At 38.3% G+C, this 17841-nt stretch overlaps 1 protein-coding gene across 1 annotated transcript in view; it reads left to right on the plus strand.

The window, feature by feature from the left end:
• Window positions 1–17545, plus strand: part of LOC122810669 (DNA nucleotidylexotransferase-like) — a 128095-nt gene extending 110550 nt beyond the window's left edge. Inside the window, exon 4 of the mRNA XM_044082238.1 lies at window positions 16668–17545. Coding sequence (XP_043938173.1) covers window positions 16668–16754 — 87 coding nt within the window. The 3' untranslated portion in view covers window positions 16755–17545. The remainder of the gene's footprint in view (window positions 1–16667) is intronic.
• Window positions 17546–17841: the final 296 nt, after the last annotated feature.

Consider the following 17841-nt stretch of genomic DNA (forward strand, 5'->3'; position numbering starts at 1 on the left):
TCCGTGCAGTCTTTCAGTTAGGTGGGTTTCCCAGGGTAGTGAAATAATGGCAGAGGGCTGAAATATTCTAAAGAGAGCACAGGCAGGGAGTCAGTAAATTTGGAAAAAACGCCAAGGAAAAAATCAGTTTTAAATAGATGCACTAACGCACTGGCCATAAACTAAGAATAGGGCAGAGGAACAACTGGAAAGCACAACAGATAGGAAGATAGGACCAATGGTACAGAGAGACATAGAAAACCCAAGACAGAGTTTAGTCAGAAGCTCCAGGTAGATAATTATGTGGTAGAGGCTCATAACAGGAAAAATTCAGCAGGTGTAAACTGTAATGGGCAGCAAGTATAACACACGGTAGCAATGCAATGAAAGTTTAACAGGAATAAGTAGCACTACACTGTCATGCATCAGCCATATACCATAATCACATACTGAATGCAGCTAGAATACATATACTGTCATAACTTGAGACAGACAGTAAATAAACCCACAACATCAAAAAAAATGCTGAGAACCATGTGTATTCCAACAAGGGTAGAAGTGAATGGTCACTGAATTGATGCCCTTAACCTGGTAGTTAATCACTTCATTGCTAAAATAGCAGTATATATCCCAGCGGCATATTCATTACTAAAAAAAAAAGGCACTCTGCAACTGTAACTGGTTATGAACAGACTATGTTATACTTAAGTTAGTGCCAATGGGAAAAATACTTTGAAGGAATATAGGTAAATGGGATGTGGACTTTATTAAAGGACAGAATGTAGAAAGGTTCAGAAGGAAAAATAAGGTACTTATGTGTGGTAATAGACATACAGTCTTGGCAAAAAATAGTATAAGCCAACAAACTAGATATTTAATAACCATCAGACACTGATTATTAAAGGAATAAAGTTTTAGTAAAAACAACAGTTTAAAAGCAATGATCAACTGTTCATGGGAGAAAATGAAGGTAAGAGGCAGAAAGGATCAAAAACAGTAGGAAGAAAACTTCATTAAGAATATTAAAGCCAGTAGACTGGCTTTCTTTAGGTTACCTAAAAGAGTAAAGAGACAGGGTCCATGACAAGAAAACTTTGTGCTTTTGCTCATTTCTCCTGTGTTCTTTCCAGCCACCCCGGTGCCTCCATCATTCACTGGGTTTACCAGCCTCCCTACTACCCCTAGACTGGCTTTCTTCTAAGGCTCAGCATGGAACCTACGGGCATCCTAGGAGAATGTGGTATTGACTAATTACACTGGAGAGATTTTTTCAGTTATGATATACCTATTTGTTATCCCCTCTCCTGTGCGTTCATGTGTTGCATCTGAGGGCTACTCCTCTATATGGGCCATGCCTCTCCATAGGGAAAGCCTAGACAAATGCCTCCACCGGGATGAGCACACCCATAGCTCTCTGCCAGTACCTCAGACATCTGAGCTATTAATCGAACACAGGTAGCCAAAGTTGTAGTTAATGCTTTATCCCTGTGTGTTGTAACACTAGCCTAGTGATTAAAAAAAAAGCCTTAAGCAAAATGACATTTGAGGAAGAAAATGGGAATTAACAACATTGTTTGCAAACTTATTTGCTGAAACATAGGGCTATAGCCCTTCACAATTAAACATATACTGTAAAGACTGTAAGCATGAGAAAGTCAAATTTACAGAAGATGTGATCATTAACAGTCAAGAGGCTCTGTGTGGTTTATAAAGCCAGCATGTGGTCATTGCATAACAAACAGAGACCTAAAAATTGTAATGGAGGTTATACTAAAAAAAACACTAAAACTTATTTTTCATCCCAGTCTCAACCAAGCTCAAATACCTTCAAACTGGAAAATGGCTTTTAGTAAGCCAACATGTAAAGGAACAGGCCTGTGGGAATCACCATATTATTTTAGATTGATAAGCCTTTTATCCACACATGAAGGTTATGGAATCTAAATGCTGAAGATTCTCCATGAAGGACAGAAAAGGGCATGGAAATGTGATGCGTGTTTACATGCACAGGCTCTGGTCACATGATTATGGCTCCAGTAATGTTGTGACAAAAATACTAGAGAATAAAATTCAAGACTGAGATCATATATAGATTTTTGATGGCTTTTGATAGGGTGGACTGTAAACTGCTAATTAATAAGTTGTCAAGACACTGATATTTCTAGTTTGCTACTACATTGGATAGGGTCTTGTTTGAGTAATTGAGTTTGACTGATGATGATAGTACTATGGGGTATGGAGGAGGGGTCCCTACAGGGTGTAGTCCTTGAAATGTACTTGCTTAGCATTGATGTATCTATCATTCCCCATTGTGTTTGAAGTCTGTTTTGGCCGTTATACAGATGACCTTAAGTTGGGCAACTATGTTACAAATGTCAAAGGCTAAGAACTTCAGTTTTGTTTGCCCAGACTTGAATGGGCTAATATTGACAACATGGCAATTAACATCAGGAAAACAAAACATAACTTCCCAAGTTCAAAAAACTGAGGTGTGATTACAAAGCAGGATTTGAGGTTATAGAGGAGGCTAAAGTCTTTAAAGATGTTGACACCTGGGTAGATAAAACTCTAACTTTCAAATTATCATGTAGGCCAGGTGGTCAAAGATTGCAACAGGAGTGTTGGATGTGTAAGAAATCCAGAAGCTCACAGATGACAAAAACAATCTATATAAGATCTTAAGTGGAATTATGGTAAACTTATGTGGTTCCCATTTAAAAAAATCACATTACAAGACTGGAAAATATACAGAGAAATGTTTACTATGTTCCAGGGGCCCATGTATCTGGGTTTACAGTTGTCTGTCCTTTGAATATCATCTGTCAGCTGTAATCAGGATGTCTTTCTACTTCGCACAACTGAAAACCAAGGGTATTTGGATCTAAATATGTTATTGCTTCCTTATATTGAGCACTGATTATACCTTTTATAAAATATGATGCCCCGTTTTGAATCTGCGTCTTTTTTCATATCAGACAATTAGAGATGCCCCAGAGGTTCCTAACTAAGAAGAGCTCAGGCTTTAAGGCCATAAGCTACCAAGAGAGGTTTGAAACTCCAGCAGTTACTTTGCTTCTCAAGAGACCATAAGGTGCTATGTGTGCCTCAATTTCTGTGCCATAAGAGTCCCTGCTGTTCTCCATCTCATATATCTTTTCAAATTTAATAGCTTAGCAACCCACCAGAACCTAAATCTTCACCAGCAGGTAAATGGAACATTATAGAGAAATAGATAAATCACATACTGCCTCCATTTTCTCTGACATGAACTGTCCCTGCAAGTTAATCAGTGCTGTAATTTATCATCTTTTAAACAGAAGTTAGATGACTGTGTAGGTATCCTTAAATTTATTCCGGGATTAACCAGCCTATCCCTCCTTGAAAAGGGGGACTGGCATGCATGTTTGTATTGGCAAGGTGTTTGTTGATGGTTATGAGACTGAACTGCCTTCAAAATCCTTTGAAACCTGTAAAAATCATTTAACGTGTAGAAGACAAATCTTATGAAAGCAAACTGCTGTTTATTTTAAGTAAATTAGATACACAAGAGGAGAGAATGTCATCCTTGTTTAAAAAGCCACACAAGATGAATTTGTTTAATGTGTAGAAGACAAATCTTATGAAAGCAAACTGCTGTTTATTTTAAGTAAATTAGATACACAAGAGGAGAGAATTTCATCCTTGTTTAAAAAGCCACACAAGATGAATTTTTGTAGGAGTGTCTGTCTGAGGAAACGAAAATCATATTAGACTTTTAAGAACATTGAATTAGTTTTCAGAATGCATGGTTAAGGAATGCAATCTATTGACATATTCAATAAGTAAGTGAAAGCTTGACCAGGTTCAAGAATGCAATTGACACTTTTTTACAGTGCTAACAAATATGGGTCAGAGATAGGCTACTAGGCTGGGATGCCTATGCTTGGGGCATCTGTTTTATTGACCGAGAAATATTTAGTACGTACATAAAAGCATTCATGAGGGACTACAGTCTGAACCTCCACTCCAGGAGTATATCACCCTTTTGGAGGGTCGGTTTTCACTGCATTTTGGCCTGAATACATCCTTTTGCCTGTTGTCTTCTCTAATATTTTAGGACACTGTCTGAGATTCTTTCCAGGTGTTAAATGTATTGCAAAAAACACATTAAAGTAAGATATAGTACTGGTATATTTACTGTATCAGCTGATCTTTGATAGGGCCATCTGCATTCAGTGTCCCACTTTTCCTGTTCATTTTCAAATGCTGCATTGAGCTTTGATCAAAATATTTAGTTTCTTATAGTTTAGTGCATCTCCCTGCAGGTAGAACCTGGTTTAAATGGACATGTCAAATACCGTGAATTATTAGTGATCACAGCCTTTAATTCTGGTGCAGGGACCTTGATTAGTCCAGAGAGGTCATGCCTCCATGAACCTGGTAGCAGTACACAAATAATGTCAGAAGGTAAAATAACCTGTGCTTGATTGCTGTAGGTTATAATTAGTGGAAAAGATTAATGACAGACCAACCAGAAAATGCCACTGTTTTCATATGATTATTAATTAAATTGGTCACGGCACAGCTGCATTTACTGTGAAACAGAGCAGGAGTACTGGTGGAAACATTCTGCAGAAGTTTGTCAATATTTGTACTCATGCTGCTAAGAAGCTAGAATGGATTGCCATGTACTGTGACCTAAATCAAGCCATCTGTGACAGTTTTCTGAATTTATGCATTTGCATGCATTGTGGTGCAGTTTGACAAACTCTTCGAGCAAATGAAGCACTATGGACCCCTGTTGAAAAGGCGGTTTCATGACAAATTGCCAAAAGTACTGTAAAGGCCCTGTGTTGAAAGGATTTATTGTGCCCTACTACCTGTTCTTTTATTTGCTGGCAACTTGGATGAGGAATACAGCAGTGCAGTGTATGCAAAACTGATAAGATGGTTACATCTGGCTAAATCATCAAAGCTGGATTTGGAGATTGGTTCAATGTAGTTTTCTGGGTATGGCTCATATACTGTGTGCAATATCACAGTTATCAGAATCTGTCAGAACTGTAATTTTATACAGATTGATGATGTTGATGTTATGATAACTTAGCAGTGTGTATAAATTATGATGCATTCTAAATAGCAAAAATGTGCAGTCTTTAATTTTAGAAAATTTTACCCATGACTTCGCCAGGCTGGGTTTTGGTAGCTATAACCTACATTCTTGATATATTGCTACATTGCTACTCTGACCTCATAAAGTCATTAGGCCTATGATCAACTATTGATTTTCTTTTGTTACTCAGTAGAGAAATGCATATTTAAGTAGCATATTGATATCTCCAGCCTTCTGCTATACACAAGTATCTAAATGTTGCATGATGTGTATTAAAAAGGCTTGTGGTTTCAACATTTTTCTCACTTTATTCATGGCAGTATGACATGTTGAAAAATCCAGTGAAAAAATATTAATATTCCTCAAATTCCTGACAACTCTGAAAATATATAGAGGCCATGTAATGCAACCACAAAAAAACATGGAGTTACTAACAAGCAGATAAGATGGAAATCCTTATAAGATAGCTGTACTATGCACAAGTTTTAAGGAAGCTAATTGTTGAACCATAGTGATGTTCAGAAGTTCTTGTACACTACAATAGGTGGATTGTATAAAAACATCTGCCTTTCAAAAGGCCTAACACAGACTAATAGCTGATGCCAGAGAATTGGTCAAAACTAAATAACAAGAAAAGCATAATATTAATCCTTTGGGAAGATGGATGCCCCTGAAAACTGCCACATTGATAATGCATCCTTAAGAAAAGACTCCGTAGTCAGGGATTTGGGAACACATGTAGATGGTAACATGTCCTTTGATCATCATCCCAAAGGATACTATTATGCTTTTAAATGCAAATAAGTAATTATATATTGCACAGTTTGTAAACAATGGTATGGCATCTAGGTCCAAAAATTGTCATTGTTCTCCCACACTCTGCCCTTATCAGACCAGTCAGTAAGAACAACTTCCTGTTGGTGTGTATCTGACCAAGCATATGCAACAACTGGAGTATCCGCAGAGGTTCCTTGCAAAAAGAATAAATGACCTAAACAATGTGTCCTTTCCAGACCACCTCTAAGCCTTATTCCTGTACTTGGTGTTCTACAGAGAGCTGATAGGCAGTCTATGCCTAGCCTCCAAAGCTTCTTCTGATCTCACTTTTATGGACCTGTTGTACATGTGCAAAACAAATAGCATCAGAATTACCCGATTTAGGGACCTAAACCATGTCTATAATATGAGTTGGACACATTTGGAGGTACCAGGTCAGATCTTACCTGTCCTCTGGGGCAGGCATCTCATTACACATTAGAGTTCTTCCCTTAACCAGTCCAAGAGTAACTTGGACCAGCAGGTGGAGAATTGGAATTTTTTTCTCGTTTTGGCATCTATGACTCTGGTACACAGAGGCATCCTATAAAGGCTTAACCACCCATGTTGAAGCCTAAACATACCCCTTAATATAACACTAGGCTATCAAAACTTGTCGGATACATTTGGGAAGCATGGTTAGTGTTAAAAAGGCCCTGTAGGGTCGATAGCCTAGTAATCACCTGTCAACTTGCAATGAAGAGATTCAGTTTGTTTTACCAGTTGATTTTCTCTTGTCAGAATATGTTAGGACTAGAGTAGCAAACATAAGTCAGCCAAAACTCTTAACACAAGAATTAAATGCAGTTTTTAATGAAGGCAAGAAGCTTGAAAAATTAAAAATAGGTAATGGCTTTATTTCTAAATGCTGATTTTCAGTCAGTGTTAGGAAAAACAAAGCATTCTTCATTTCATAACAAGTAAATCCATTCAAGGCTAATACCGAGGATGGATTTAAGAATATATGAAATTAAAATATGTTAATAGCTTTTAATGTATACAAATACATGCACAAATACTGCAGTCTGACAAATACCTGTAACTCCACTTTCTAGTTGTTTATTTAAATTGTCAGCATCCAGTTCTTTAGTTACTTGGAATCCAGCCATTTGGTGTGTGTGTGTGTGTGTGGGGGGGGGGGGGGCAGCTGAGTCATTTCATTGTAACCTATTATTTTTATTTCCTTTTTTCCATTTTCAGTCTTGTAGGATGACGTTGGTTATCAAGAAGAGGAGGAGGAGTATGAGGGCAGCACCAAGGATCAAGTGGTGGAAATTGAAAAAGGGTAATTGTGAGGTGGAGTTCAGGGATGAGTTAAGGCAGGCACTGGGTGGCAGTGAAGAGTTACCAAATAGCTGGGTAACTACAGCAGAGCTAGTAAGGGAGACTGCTAGAAAGGTGCTTGGTATCACATCTGGACAGAGGAAGGACGACAAAGAGACATGGTGGTGGAATGAGGAAGTACAGGAGAGTATACAGAGAAAGAGGTTGGCAAAGAAGAAGTGGGATTGTCAGAGAGATGAAGAAAGTAGACAGGAGTATAAGGAGATGAGGTGCATGGCAAAGAGAGAGGTGGCGAAGGCTAAGGATAAGGCATATGAAGAGTTGTATGAAAGGTTGGACACTAAGGAGGGAGAAAAGGACCTGTACTGATTGGCTAGACAGAGGGACCGAGCTAGGAAAGATGTGCAGCAGGTAAAGGTGATAAAGGATAATGAGGGAAACATGCTCACAAGCGAGGAGAGTGTGTTGAGGAGATGGAAAGAGTACTTTGAAGGGTTGATGAATGAAGAGAATGAGAGGGAGAGAAGATTGGATGATGTAGGGATAGTGAATCATGAAGTACAATGGATTAGCAAGGAGGAAGTAAGGATAGCTATGAAGAGAATGAAGAATGGAAAGGCTGTTGGCCCAGATGACATACCTGTGGAAGCATGGAGGTGTTTAGGTGAAATGGCAGTGGAGTTTTTAACCAGATTGTTTAATGAAATCTTGGAAAGTGAGAGGATGCCTGAGGAATGGAGAAAGTGTTTTGGCACTCATTTTTTAAGAATAAGGGTAATGTGCAGAGCTGTAGTACGTACAGAGGTATTAAATCACAGCATGAAGTTATGGGAAAGAGTAGTGGAAGCAAGGTTAAGAAGGGATGTGATGATTAGTGATCAGCAGTATAGTTTCATGCCAGGAAAGAGCACTACAGATGTGATCTTTGCTCTGAGAGTGTTGATGGAGAAGTACAGAGAATGTCAGAAGGAGTTGCATTGCGTTTTTGTAGACTTAGAGAAAGCATATGACAGGGTGCTTAGAGAGGAGTTGTGGTATTGTATGAGGAAGTCAGGAGTGTCAGAAAAGTATGTAAGAGTGGTACAGGATATGTACGAGGGTAGTGTGACAGCGGTGAGTTCTGCGGTGGTAGTGACGGATGCGTTTAAGGTGGAGGTGGGGTTACATCAAGGATCAGCTCTGAGCCCTTTCTTATTTGCAATGGTGATGGACAGGTTGACAGACGAGATCAAACAGGAGTCCCCGTGGACTATGATGTTTGCAGATGACATTGTGATCTGTAGTGAGAGTAGGGAACAGGTGGAGGAGACCCTGGAGAGATGGAGATATGCTCTAGAGAGAAGAGGAATGAAGGTCAGCAGGACTAAGACAAAGTATATGTGTGTGAATGAGAGGGAGGATAGAGGAATGGTGAGGATACAAGGAGTAGAGGTGGCGAAGGTGGATGAGTTTAAATACTTGGGGTCAGTAGTTCAGAGTAACGGTGAGTGTGGAAGAGAGGTGAAGAAGAGAGTACAGGCAGGATGGAGTGGGTGGAGAAGAGTGTCAGGAGTGATTTGTGACAGACGAGTACCTGTAAGAGTGAAAGGGAAGGTCTACAAGAGGGTAGTGAGACCAGCTATGTTATATGGGTTGGAGACAGTGGCATTGATAAAAAGGCAGGAGTTTGAGCTGGATGTGGCAGAATTAAAGATGTTAAGATTTGCACTGGGTGTGACGAGGGTGGACAGGATTAGGAATAAGTACATTAGAGGGTCAGCCCAGGTTGGATGGTTTGGAGACAAAGCCAGAGAGGCACAATTACGTTGGTTTGGACATGTGCTGAGGAGGGATGCTGAGTATATTGGGAAAAAGATGCTAAGGATGAAGCTACCAGCTAACAGGAAAAGAGGAAGGCCTAAGATAAGGTTTACGGATGTGGTGAGAGAGGACTTGCAGGTGGTTGGTGTGACAGAGCAAGATGCAGAGGACAGGAAGAAATGGAAACAGGTGATCTGTTGTGGCGACCCCTAACGGGAACAGCCGAAATAAGATGATGATGAGACACTGTAGTGTGCCTTCAAATTTTGCTAATTCTTCATTGTTAAAGGAACTATGTCTTATTTTTTCACCTTCCTAATATTTAGTTAGTGTATAAGTACTGGCTTTGGTACCAATTCAGATACAACTTTAATTTCTAAGATGTATTTCTCAGCCTGTTTTAAATATTTGCTTATGTGAAATGGTTACCTGTCAGGTATTTGAGCTAATAAAGTCCATGCTTTGAAACAATGAACTATAAAGTGCACCTTTATATTAAAAAAAGAGAGTTGTACTTTTATAAATTATAAACATTGTATCCACTGAATCTGCTGCATTCAGCAAGACATGCATCATAAATTCTACAGAGAAATGTTTTTGTGAGAAGGACCCCACGATGATGTAGGAAGGTCTGTGCTCCATCCTCCTTCAACTAGCTATACTGACTCAATTTCTGTTTTAATCAAAAGCAAGTATGTCCTTTACTTCAGGGTTTTATGATTTTGGAATTGCTAAATTTAGATGTGGGGTTTGCCCCACTGCAAAAATTGTTTGTTACACAAGTTCCTTTTTTAATAGTAATACTTCAGGTTATGCCTGCAAAATACGCTACTAGTAATGGTCTCTCATCACTGCAACACTGCATGTATGCATGCATCACATTAACCATCTCCTAGTGATTGTCACTGCAACACTGCATATATGCATCACATTAACTATCTGTTAGTGATTATCACTGCAGTGCTACATGCATGCATCACATTTACTGTCTGCTAGAGAGCATCACTGCAATGATGCATCACATTAACTATCTCCAAATGAGCATTGCTACTTACATGCATCACATTAACTATCTTCAAATGAGCATCACTGCAACACTGCATGTATGCATCAAATTAACTGTCTGCTAGTGATTATCACTGCAATGCTACATCCATGCATCACATTAACTTTCTCCTAGTGAGCATCACTGCAGTTATGCATCATATTAATCCTCTTTTACTAAGCACCGCTGTAGCACTGCACACCTTTGTTGTGATAAACCACATAGCATTATAGAGAATAATAAGTTTATATCAGATGGAAATCACCCATTACCAACAATTCAAAAAGAATGATGCAAAAAAAACAGATGTAGTACTCCATGAAGAAACAAGTGAAGCATTGATCATTAAATTTGCTATACCCAGTGATTACAGTGTGTTACATACAGAGGTGTACACACACACAGTTATAAAATACCAGGATTTGAGATAAAAAATGAGAGCAGTGCGGAAGAAAGATACCTACACAGTTCCAGTAGGAGTAACAGGTCTAATAAAAAATAATTTATAACTGTACTTAAGTATGCTACCAATACAGTAAACCCTGTATGAATTATAGAATGGGGCAGTTCTGGGTACATTGCAGGTGCTGAGAAGAGCACGCCTAGCTAACATCAGAGATTGGAATAGTACTAAATTCATGAACTCTAACCATACCCTGACTTAGGAATGAGATCACTTCCCATCTTAGCATAGAAACTCAAAACACTTGGAGAAATTAAACCACAGCACCACTGCAGCGCTGCATGTTTTTTACATTAACTGTCTCTTACTGAGCAGCACTGTAGACATGCATCACTTTAACCATTTCTAGCTGTGCACAGTTTTGTAGAGAATTGGGAAACAAAGCAAAAGGAATAGAAGCACGAAAAGGAAGAAATAGATTTTGGAGAAATATCTATGAAGACCCTGTGGAACATAACAAAGATGCTGAATGGATAGAAGAAGTAAAAAAAAAAGCAGTAAGAAGTTCAAATGTACAGGATATGAAATGGGATGAAGTAGTGGGCAAAGAAATTGAAACAAAATTAAGAAAAGCTCCTAATTTGAAAACCCCAGGCCCACATGCAGTACCTAACTTCCGGCTAAAAGTATTAACATCTTTACCAGAAAATGTACCCCTAAGTAAGAACTACTTATATGTGCATGCCAAACAGGCACCAGCCTGGTTAACAACAGGAAAATAATACTCCTCAAGAATGAACCTGCAAGCTATCCTAAAAACTTTGGACCTATAACTTGATTTCTGACTATATCTGTGCTACATGTTGGAATTGATGCTAACTTGAGTTTTTACAGTCATTTAGAAGAAAACTCAATCATGGCAATAAAACAGAAGGGTAACAAAAGAAAGACATATTGAACAAAGGATCATTTGTTAAATAAAATTGTAATATAGAATTGTAAAAAGGGGAAGAATCTAAGTATAGCATGGAAGGATTATAAAAAAAGTATTTGGCAACATCCCGCATTCATGAGTGCTTACAGGTATGTAAGATGCGCACAGTACATTGATCAGTTACATTACAGTGACCATGAAACAGTGGCAGACCAGTTTGCAGCTGAGCAGTGATGAAAGGACAGATTAATATCCCAGGGATAAAAATTCAAAGGAGAATATTACAGGGTGACTCTTTGTCACCACTGCTCTTTTGTCCTGCCCTTAACCCATTAAGCTTCTGCTTAACGGATTAGGTCATGGTTACAATTTGGCTCCCAGAAAACAACCAAGTTTAAAGACTTCTCATCTTCTTTACAGGATGATTTAAAGCTGTATAGCTCGTCAGATGGTGCTGAAAGCACAACTGCAAATGGTTAAAACTTTCTCATATGGTAAAACTACACACCAAGAAAATATCAGTCTGGGACAGGAATGTGATAGTAAGGAACTTGAGCAAGAGGGAGTGTATAAATATTTGGGTATTGATGAAGGATTGAAATAAAACATGAACTAATGCGAACAAAACTCAGTAAGGAATGTTTTAGAAGACTAACATTAATACTGAAAACAGCCCTGGCATCGAAGCTACAAACCAATTTCTCTTCCTGTTCTTACAGTTTTTGGGTGATTGACTAGCCCGAAAAGGTGTTGGATCAGTTGGACAGGAAAACAAAACAAAAAAAAATGCTTCACACTTGTCAAATATAAATATACCAAGATTATATATTCCTCATTCTGAAAGTGTTATGGGCCTCCTCAAAATTCATTATATGTGTAGAGCTGCAATCTTAGGACTGCATACATATCTGCTGACCTCACCAGATCCAAACATAGTGAAAGTTTTAAAACATGAGGAGCACAAGTCTAAGATGACTTACCTGCTTAGTTTACCAGAAGCATATTGGTGTCAAGCGGGAATGCAAATCAAACCAGAAGTAGATTAAAATCAGGCAGCAACTGAATGTGCCAAAGAACAAAAGGAAGAATATAAGGAGAAGGCTCTGATGAGAAGGGAAGAAATGTGGAAAATGGTATAAATATACTTGTAAGTCCAGAAAATTCCTGGAACAACCTTAATCTGATGTTGTCTTCATCTGATCTTCAATTTGTGGGTCTAGGCACCAACATTGGTGAGACTGTAAAATACCAATATTGCAGTCAGAAATGAGGGCAATGTAGAAAAAGGATACCCAGACCGTTCCAATAGTAGTAGGAGCAATGGGTCTCGTATATAGGTTTGCTACCAGTACATGCAACTCCATATGAATTACAGGAGTCAATTTTGGGCACATTGCAGGTGTTGCAAAGAGCTCTTTTAACATCAAAGATTGAAACAATATTAATTTCATGAACTTTAATCGTACATTGACTCAGGACTGGGGTCCATTCCCGTCATGGTACTAGAAACCCAAAAGACTTGGAGAAATTAAACTGACAGAAGCAGCACTGCATTAATGTGTCACATAGGTACACAGTACACTTTAATGTGAAAATTGTAGTTAGTGCTACATGTCCAAGTTAAAAACTGAGATATGCAGAAGGTGAATTGGTGGTTCCCAAATATCCCTTAGTTATGTTCTGTGATAGTCTGCTACCTTGTCCAGAATGAGCTTCAATGTCTTGTGTCCACTGGCTGCTGGAACAGGTTCTGGCATCCCTTTCACCCTCTAAAGGAATAATTGGGTCATCAGAAAATGGATGGATTAGTTCTAATACAAGCAGATGATAGTGTTCTACATTTCCTTACTCTTCAGCAGAAGAGTTTTCTGAATACAACTAATAATAAATGTATACAACAATAATGTACATTATGGTAAGAATTGAACAATAAATGTTTTTGTTGTATAGATAGCAGTAAACATGATATTAGCACATGTAATTACTGCACTGTTTTTGTTGTATAGATAGCAGTAAACATGATATTAGCACATATAATTACTGCACTGCACTATTCTACAATAAAGACTTGAAGCATACTGGGAACTGATGAGAAAATCTAGTTATTTTCTTCAAGCTCTGCATTTTAGCAAATCAGGTTCTTACAAAACAATATTTTTGCATGCTTTCTCATGTTTCTGTGCTAAGTTGCAGTGGTTCTTAGGTATACATGATAAGAAAGTCTTTCAGATTAAAGTTATAAAACAGGTATATCCCTCTCCAAAAATGTGGTGAATTCAGCTCAGTGTTACAGATTTTGAAAATCCAGGATCCACAATTTTTACAAGTAAATGCATGAAACATTTACTTGATCTCCTGCATGCACCTGGTAACAGATTTTTTTAAGTATATGTGCAGAATCTGTGTGTAGAAGTTTTCAGATAGTTAAGAAACTGAAACCATTTAGACCAGTGTTTCATTTTCTCGATCATGGCAATAAGTTGAATTGTAAGTACTTGTCTAATGTTGAATTATATTTATATACTGGCATGTACTAAAGGCTGTAAGTGCATTGCATGGCATATCAGAATCTGCATGAAACCAGTCATGAATGAACTGGTATATCAGCTCAGCTCCATTATGGTCCATTGATTCTCTCTGAATCATTGTTGAACTGTGAGGTAGCAAAGTACAAGATAGCATGTGTTTGACTATTCTGGAACTTTTTGTGTATGCTACAGCCATAGGAAATGCAAACTAGGTTGTACATTAATGCATTGTAGCGCCCACTTACTTAACCAGCAGCTTTCTTCCCACCTACCCTGCTAATATCTGTGTTGTGGGGTGTAAGTATGATTGGCAGATGTTCTGGGAGATGTTCAAGCATGTCTGTGGTTCTCAGTTGACATGAATGTAGGCCTGGGGAATAATTGCTGCCAAGAGTACTCGTAGCAGTATGGAGAGAAAGGAGTGCCCCAGTATAATTGAAGAATAAGCATTCTAGTTCCATTGCTGAAGAATAAAGGGAACATTCACAACTGTGGGTAGTACAGAGGTGTCAAACACATGTCACACTGCATGAAAGCACTGGAGAAGGTGTTTGATAAATGAATACTTAAGCGTAGTAGAAAGTAAGATGGGAGATGAACATTTTGGATTCCGATCAGGATGCAGCACAACTGGCCCAATGTTTGCAGTGAGCAGATAGATGAGAAGAAGCTAGAGATGAGGAAAGAGTCCAACTGGGCATTCTTAGACTTGGAAAGAGCATATGACAAGGTCCCAAGGAAGCTTATTGGAACAGTCCTGAGATTATCTGATGTCCCTGATAGAAGTTGTGCAGGCTATGTAGAAGGACCCAATGACAAAATTATAAACAGTGTTCAGACACATAAAGGGGGTTCCCAGTGGGAGTCACTGTGGTCTGAGCCCGCTGATGTTAATACTAGTGATGGACTACGTTAGCAAAAAGGCCAGAGGGGACTGATTAACAAACCCTGTGGTACACAGATTATAGGACATTACAAGCAGACTCTCAAGAATTTCAGCAAATTATAGGTGAATGGAATGTACAACTGAAGGCAAATGGGATGAGTCAAGTTGTTTGTCATGGTTGAAAATATAAGACTTCAGAAGAAGCTGAAAGTTTAAATAGAAGGGAAAATAGTGGAACAGGTGAACAGATTCAAGTATCTGGGATGGGTGGTGGAGGCGAAGGGACATCTGAATGAGGATTTCAAAGCTAGCATCCTACATTTTACTGCTGCAGTATGTTCTGCTCTTGTGTTGGGACTGATTTGTAAGAATGTTTAATTCTCTAGGCATGTGGTGGACAAGGGGTCATTATTATATTATGATCATGAGGATATCTGGTGCTGACAGGTGCTTGCCTGCTTCACTTTGAAGGATGTACATATGTGTAATTGCGATAGCAAGTTTGCCTGCATCACAGGAGACTTTGTTGGCAGTAAAGTCTCCCTTGCCATGCTACACGCACACACACACACACACACACACATATATATTTACATATATATATATATAGACATTGCAGTGTCACCAGCCACATAGCAACCAGCTGGTTTGCCAACTCCTTTGTTTAATAAATAGCATCCATTCAAGGAGGGAGGCCATTTGCATATGTACCTTATACATGGATTACAGTGTCTTCACTACAATGTCTTACTTCGTCATGTTACTAGCTTTATGATTCACAACAGCTTTTAGCATGTCAAACCTACTCTGTGGCACACAGTGTTTACAAAAAGCACTTGGTGTACATGTTTCTAGAGTTAACCACACTGTAACTAGTTTAAGGATGTAATTGTTATCTGACAACTACAAGAGCAAGTTACTTTTAGGCAGTCACTTATGCTTTGTGTTTCTTTTATTAAAAATAAGTAAAACTGTCTTACTGAATGACTAAGCTACACTGGCCAGGTTTTTGTTTTATTAGCAGTGCCTGGTAGTTCCTGTTTTAGTTTTGAATGATAATGCTTGATTAAATCTATAAATGAAAGCTTTAGCTTCCTGTGATTATGTAGATGAAAGCTGTTTATTGTTTTTCTGGCTTAGGTAGAGCAGCATAACCACTCTTGTTACACTGGTTGATTTCCAGATTCCAGGTGAAACGGGGCAGGCTGTCACTGTAAAAGGAGAGAAAATGCTTGGTCAGGCCTTTTATTTTAATGTTATGCCTGTATGGGAGCATGTTTTGTGCACATACTTTTGATGAGCAGCAAGATGTTTTATTGTTTAGCTGTTCAGAGAATGCTGGCTCAACAGGAGGCCATAAGTTGATTAGATACAATGATAAGGGGGAGATTACAACCAATTAACCTTTGGCTATCGTAAGTAATGGAGAATTTCCACGATTGATTATGCTGCGCCAATTTTCTTGTGGGCATCGGCTGTAGAAAACCCATTTCATTCATGCCACATGGACCAGGAGCATGATCCATTGGGCAGTAAGATACAGCAGCTGGCTGCAGAAACCTCCCTGCGTTGTGACTAAGGCAAAAAACACTTAATTTATTGAAGAATAAAATAATAGCAGAATGCATTGTAACCAAAACGTATTTCACTGTAAAGTTTAACTCACAGTATTGAGCTGGAATTTGAACTAAATATATAATAGGATACTTTGCTGTGACAAAACTGCTTATAGAACTGGGACAGAAGTTTGCGATCCCAACATTTTGAGATTAGCTGTTTTAAAGTTTTATAATGGTTATAAATTACCTCCTGCAGTTCAAAGTAAAAAAAACAAACACTGTTTTGTATACTAAAATGTTTTAGGCTAGACTAAGTTTCTGCATATTTGTCTGTTTTTTAGAAAATGTTTTTGCCAGCTGAATCTGAAGAAGAGATATTTGCTCACTTGGGATTGGAGTATATTTCCCCAACAGATAGAAATGCATGATGTCTGTCCATGTGCACACAGGATGAACGGCAAGAGACTGGACACACAGCTCAAGTTGTGGTGGTGGTTTGTAAGACTGGATTAATATGATGTGTCCATCCAGCATAAGAAGAGCAGGCCTGACACAATCCAAAGGATGAGTTTAAATGAGATCAGAACCATACTGTCATAATTCCTCAGAATGATTAAATAAATATGGGCAAATGTAAAAACTGAGCATAATTTAATTTCTAACTAGTGTACTGCAGCAGTAAGGATTTTTGAAGTATCACCTGATATGTATATGGTCTTTTATTACATAGCTGTGTTGTAGTAGTAGCAGCTCACAATATGTGCAATGAGAAAGCAAGTATATACTGTGTTTTAATGCCTGAGTTAAGGTACCCATTAAAACAATAGACCCATGCACTTTTTACATCCAGTGGTAATCACTACAGCTAGCTTAGCCTTTCTCTCAGGGACTTGTATTTAAACTATATTTCAAGTGTTTTGACAATTATTTGCAGGCACATCCGAACACAGCAGTTGACTGATCATTAGCATTCAGGTAAACTGTCTTCAGGCTGCCTGGAAGAAAGCCTCATTGCCTTATTAGAACTTTTGTATTAAAATAAAAATGTGCCTTGTCATGTCTACAGGTGTTGCATCTTGACCTTTGTTCTTTTCTTTGTCAGAATACTGGGCAAGATGGGGATAGTAAATGAAAGTAACTTGTAAGTTACAGTTTTGGTAAACGGTCATTTTGTATCATGTATTTTTCTAATTAAAAGTGAAAAGTATTAAAAAAGTGAGGCAGTGCTTTCTAATATTTGTTCAGTAAATGCCAGTTAAATTAGTTGCTTTGAATGACACCTTTTTGAACAACATTGTCTGTGGTTGGTACAGGATGTAGAAGAAGGGGTACAAATATAGCAAGCATTTGCTACAGTTTATATCTTGCATGGAGTATTACAGTGCTCATGTTGTACTAAAAAAAAAAAAACTGTTTTTCTTTTAAACTGTAGCTACAGTTTAGGCCACACAGGGAGCTGTAGGTGTAGCTAGGCATACTCAGTGTACTCAAATGAGTATATTTTTTTCTGAGCAT

This window comes from Protopterus annectens, chromosome 9.part0, assembly GCF_019279795.1.
Source record: "Protopterus annectens isolate FY-2018-M chromosome 9.part0, PAN1.0, whole genome shotgun sequence".
Classification (NCBI taxonomy): domain Eukaryota; kingdom Metazoa; phylum Chordata; order Ceratodontiformes; family Protopteridae; genus Protopterus; species Protopterus annectens.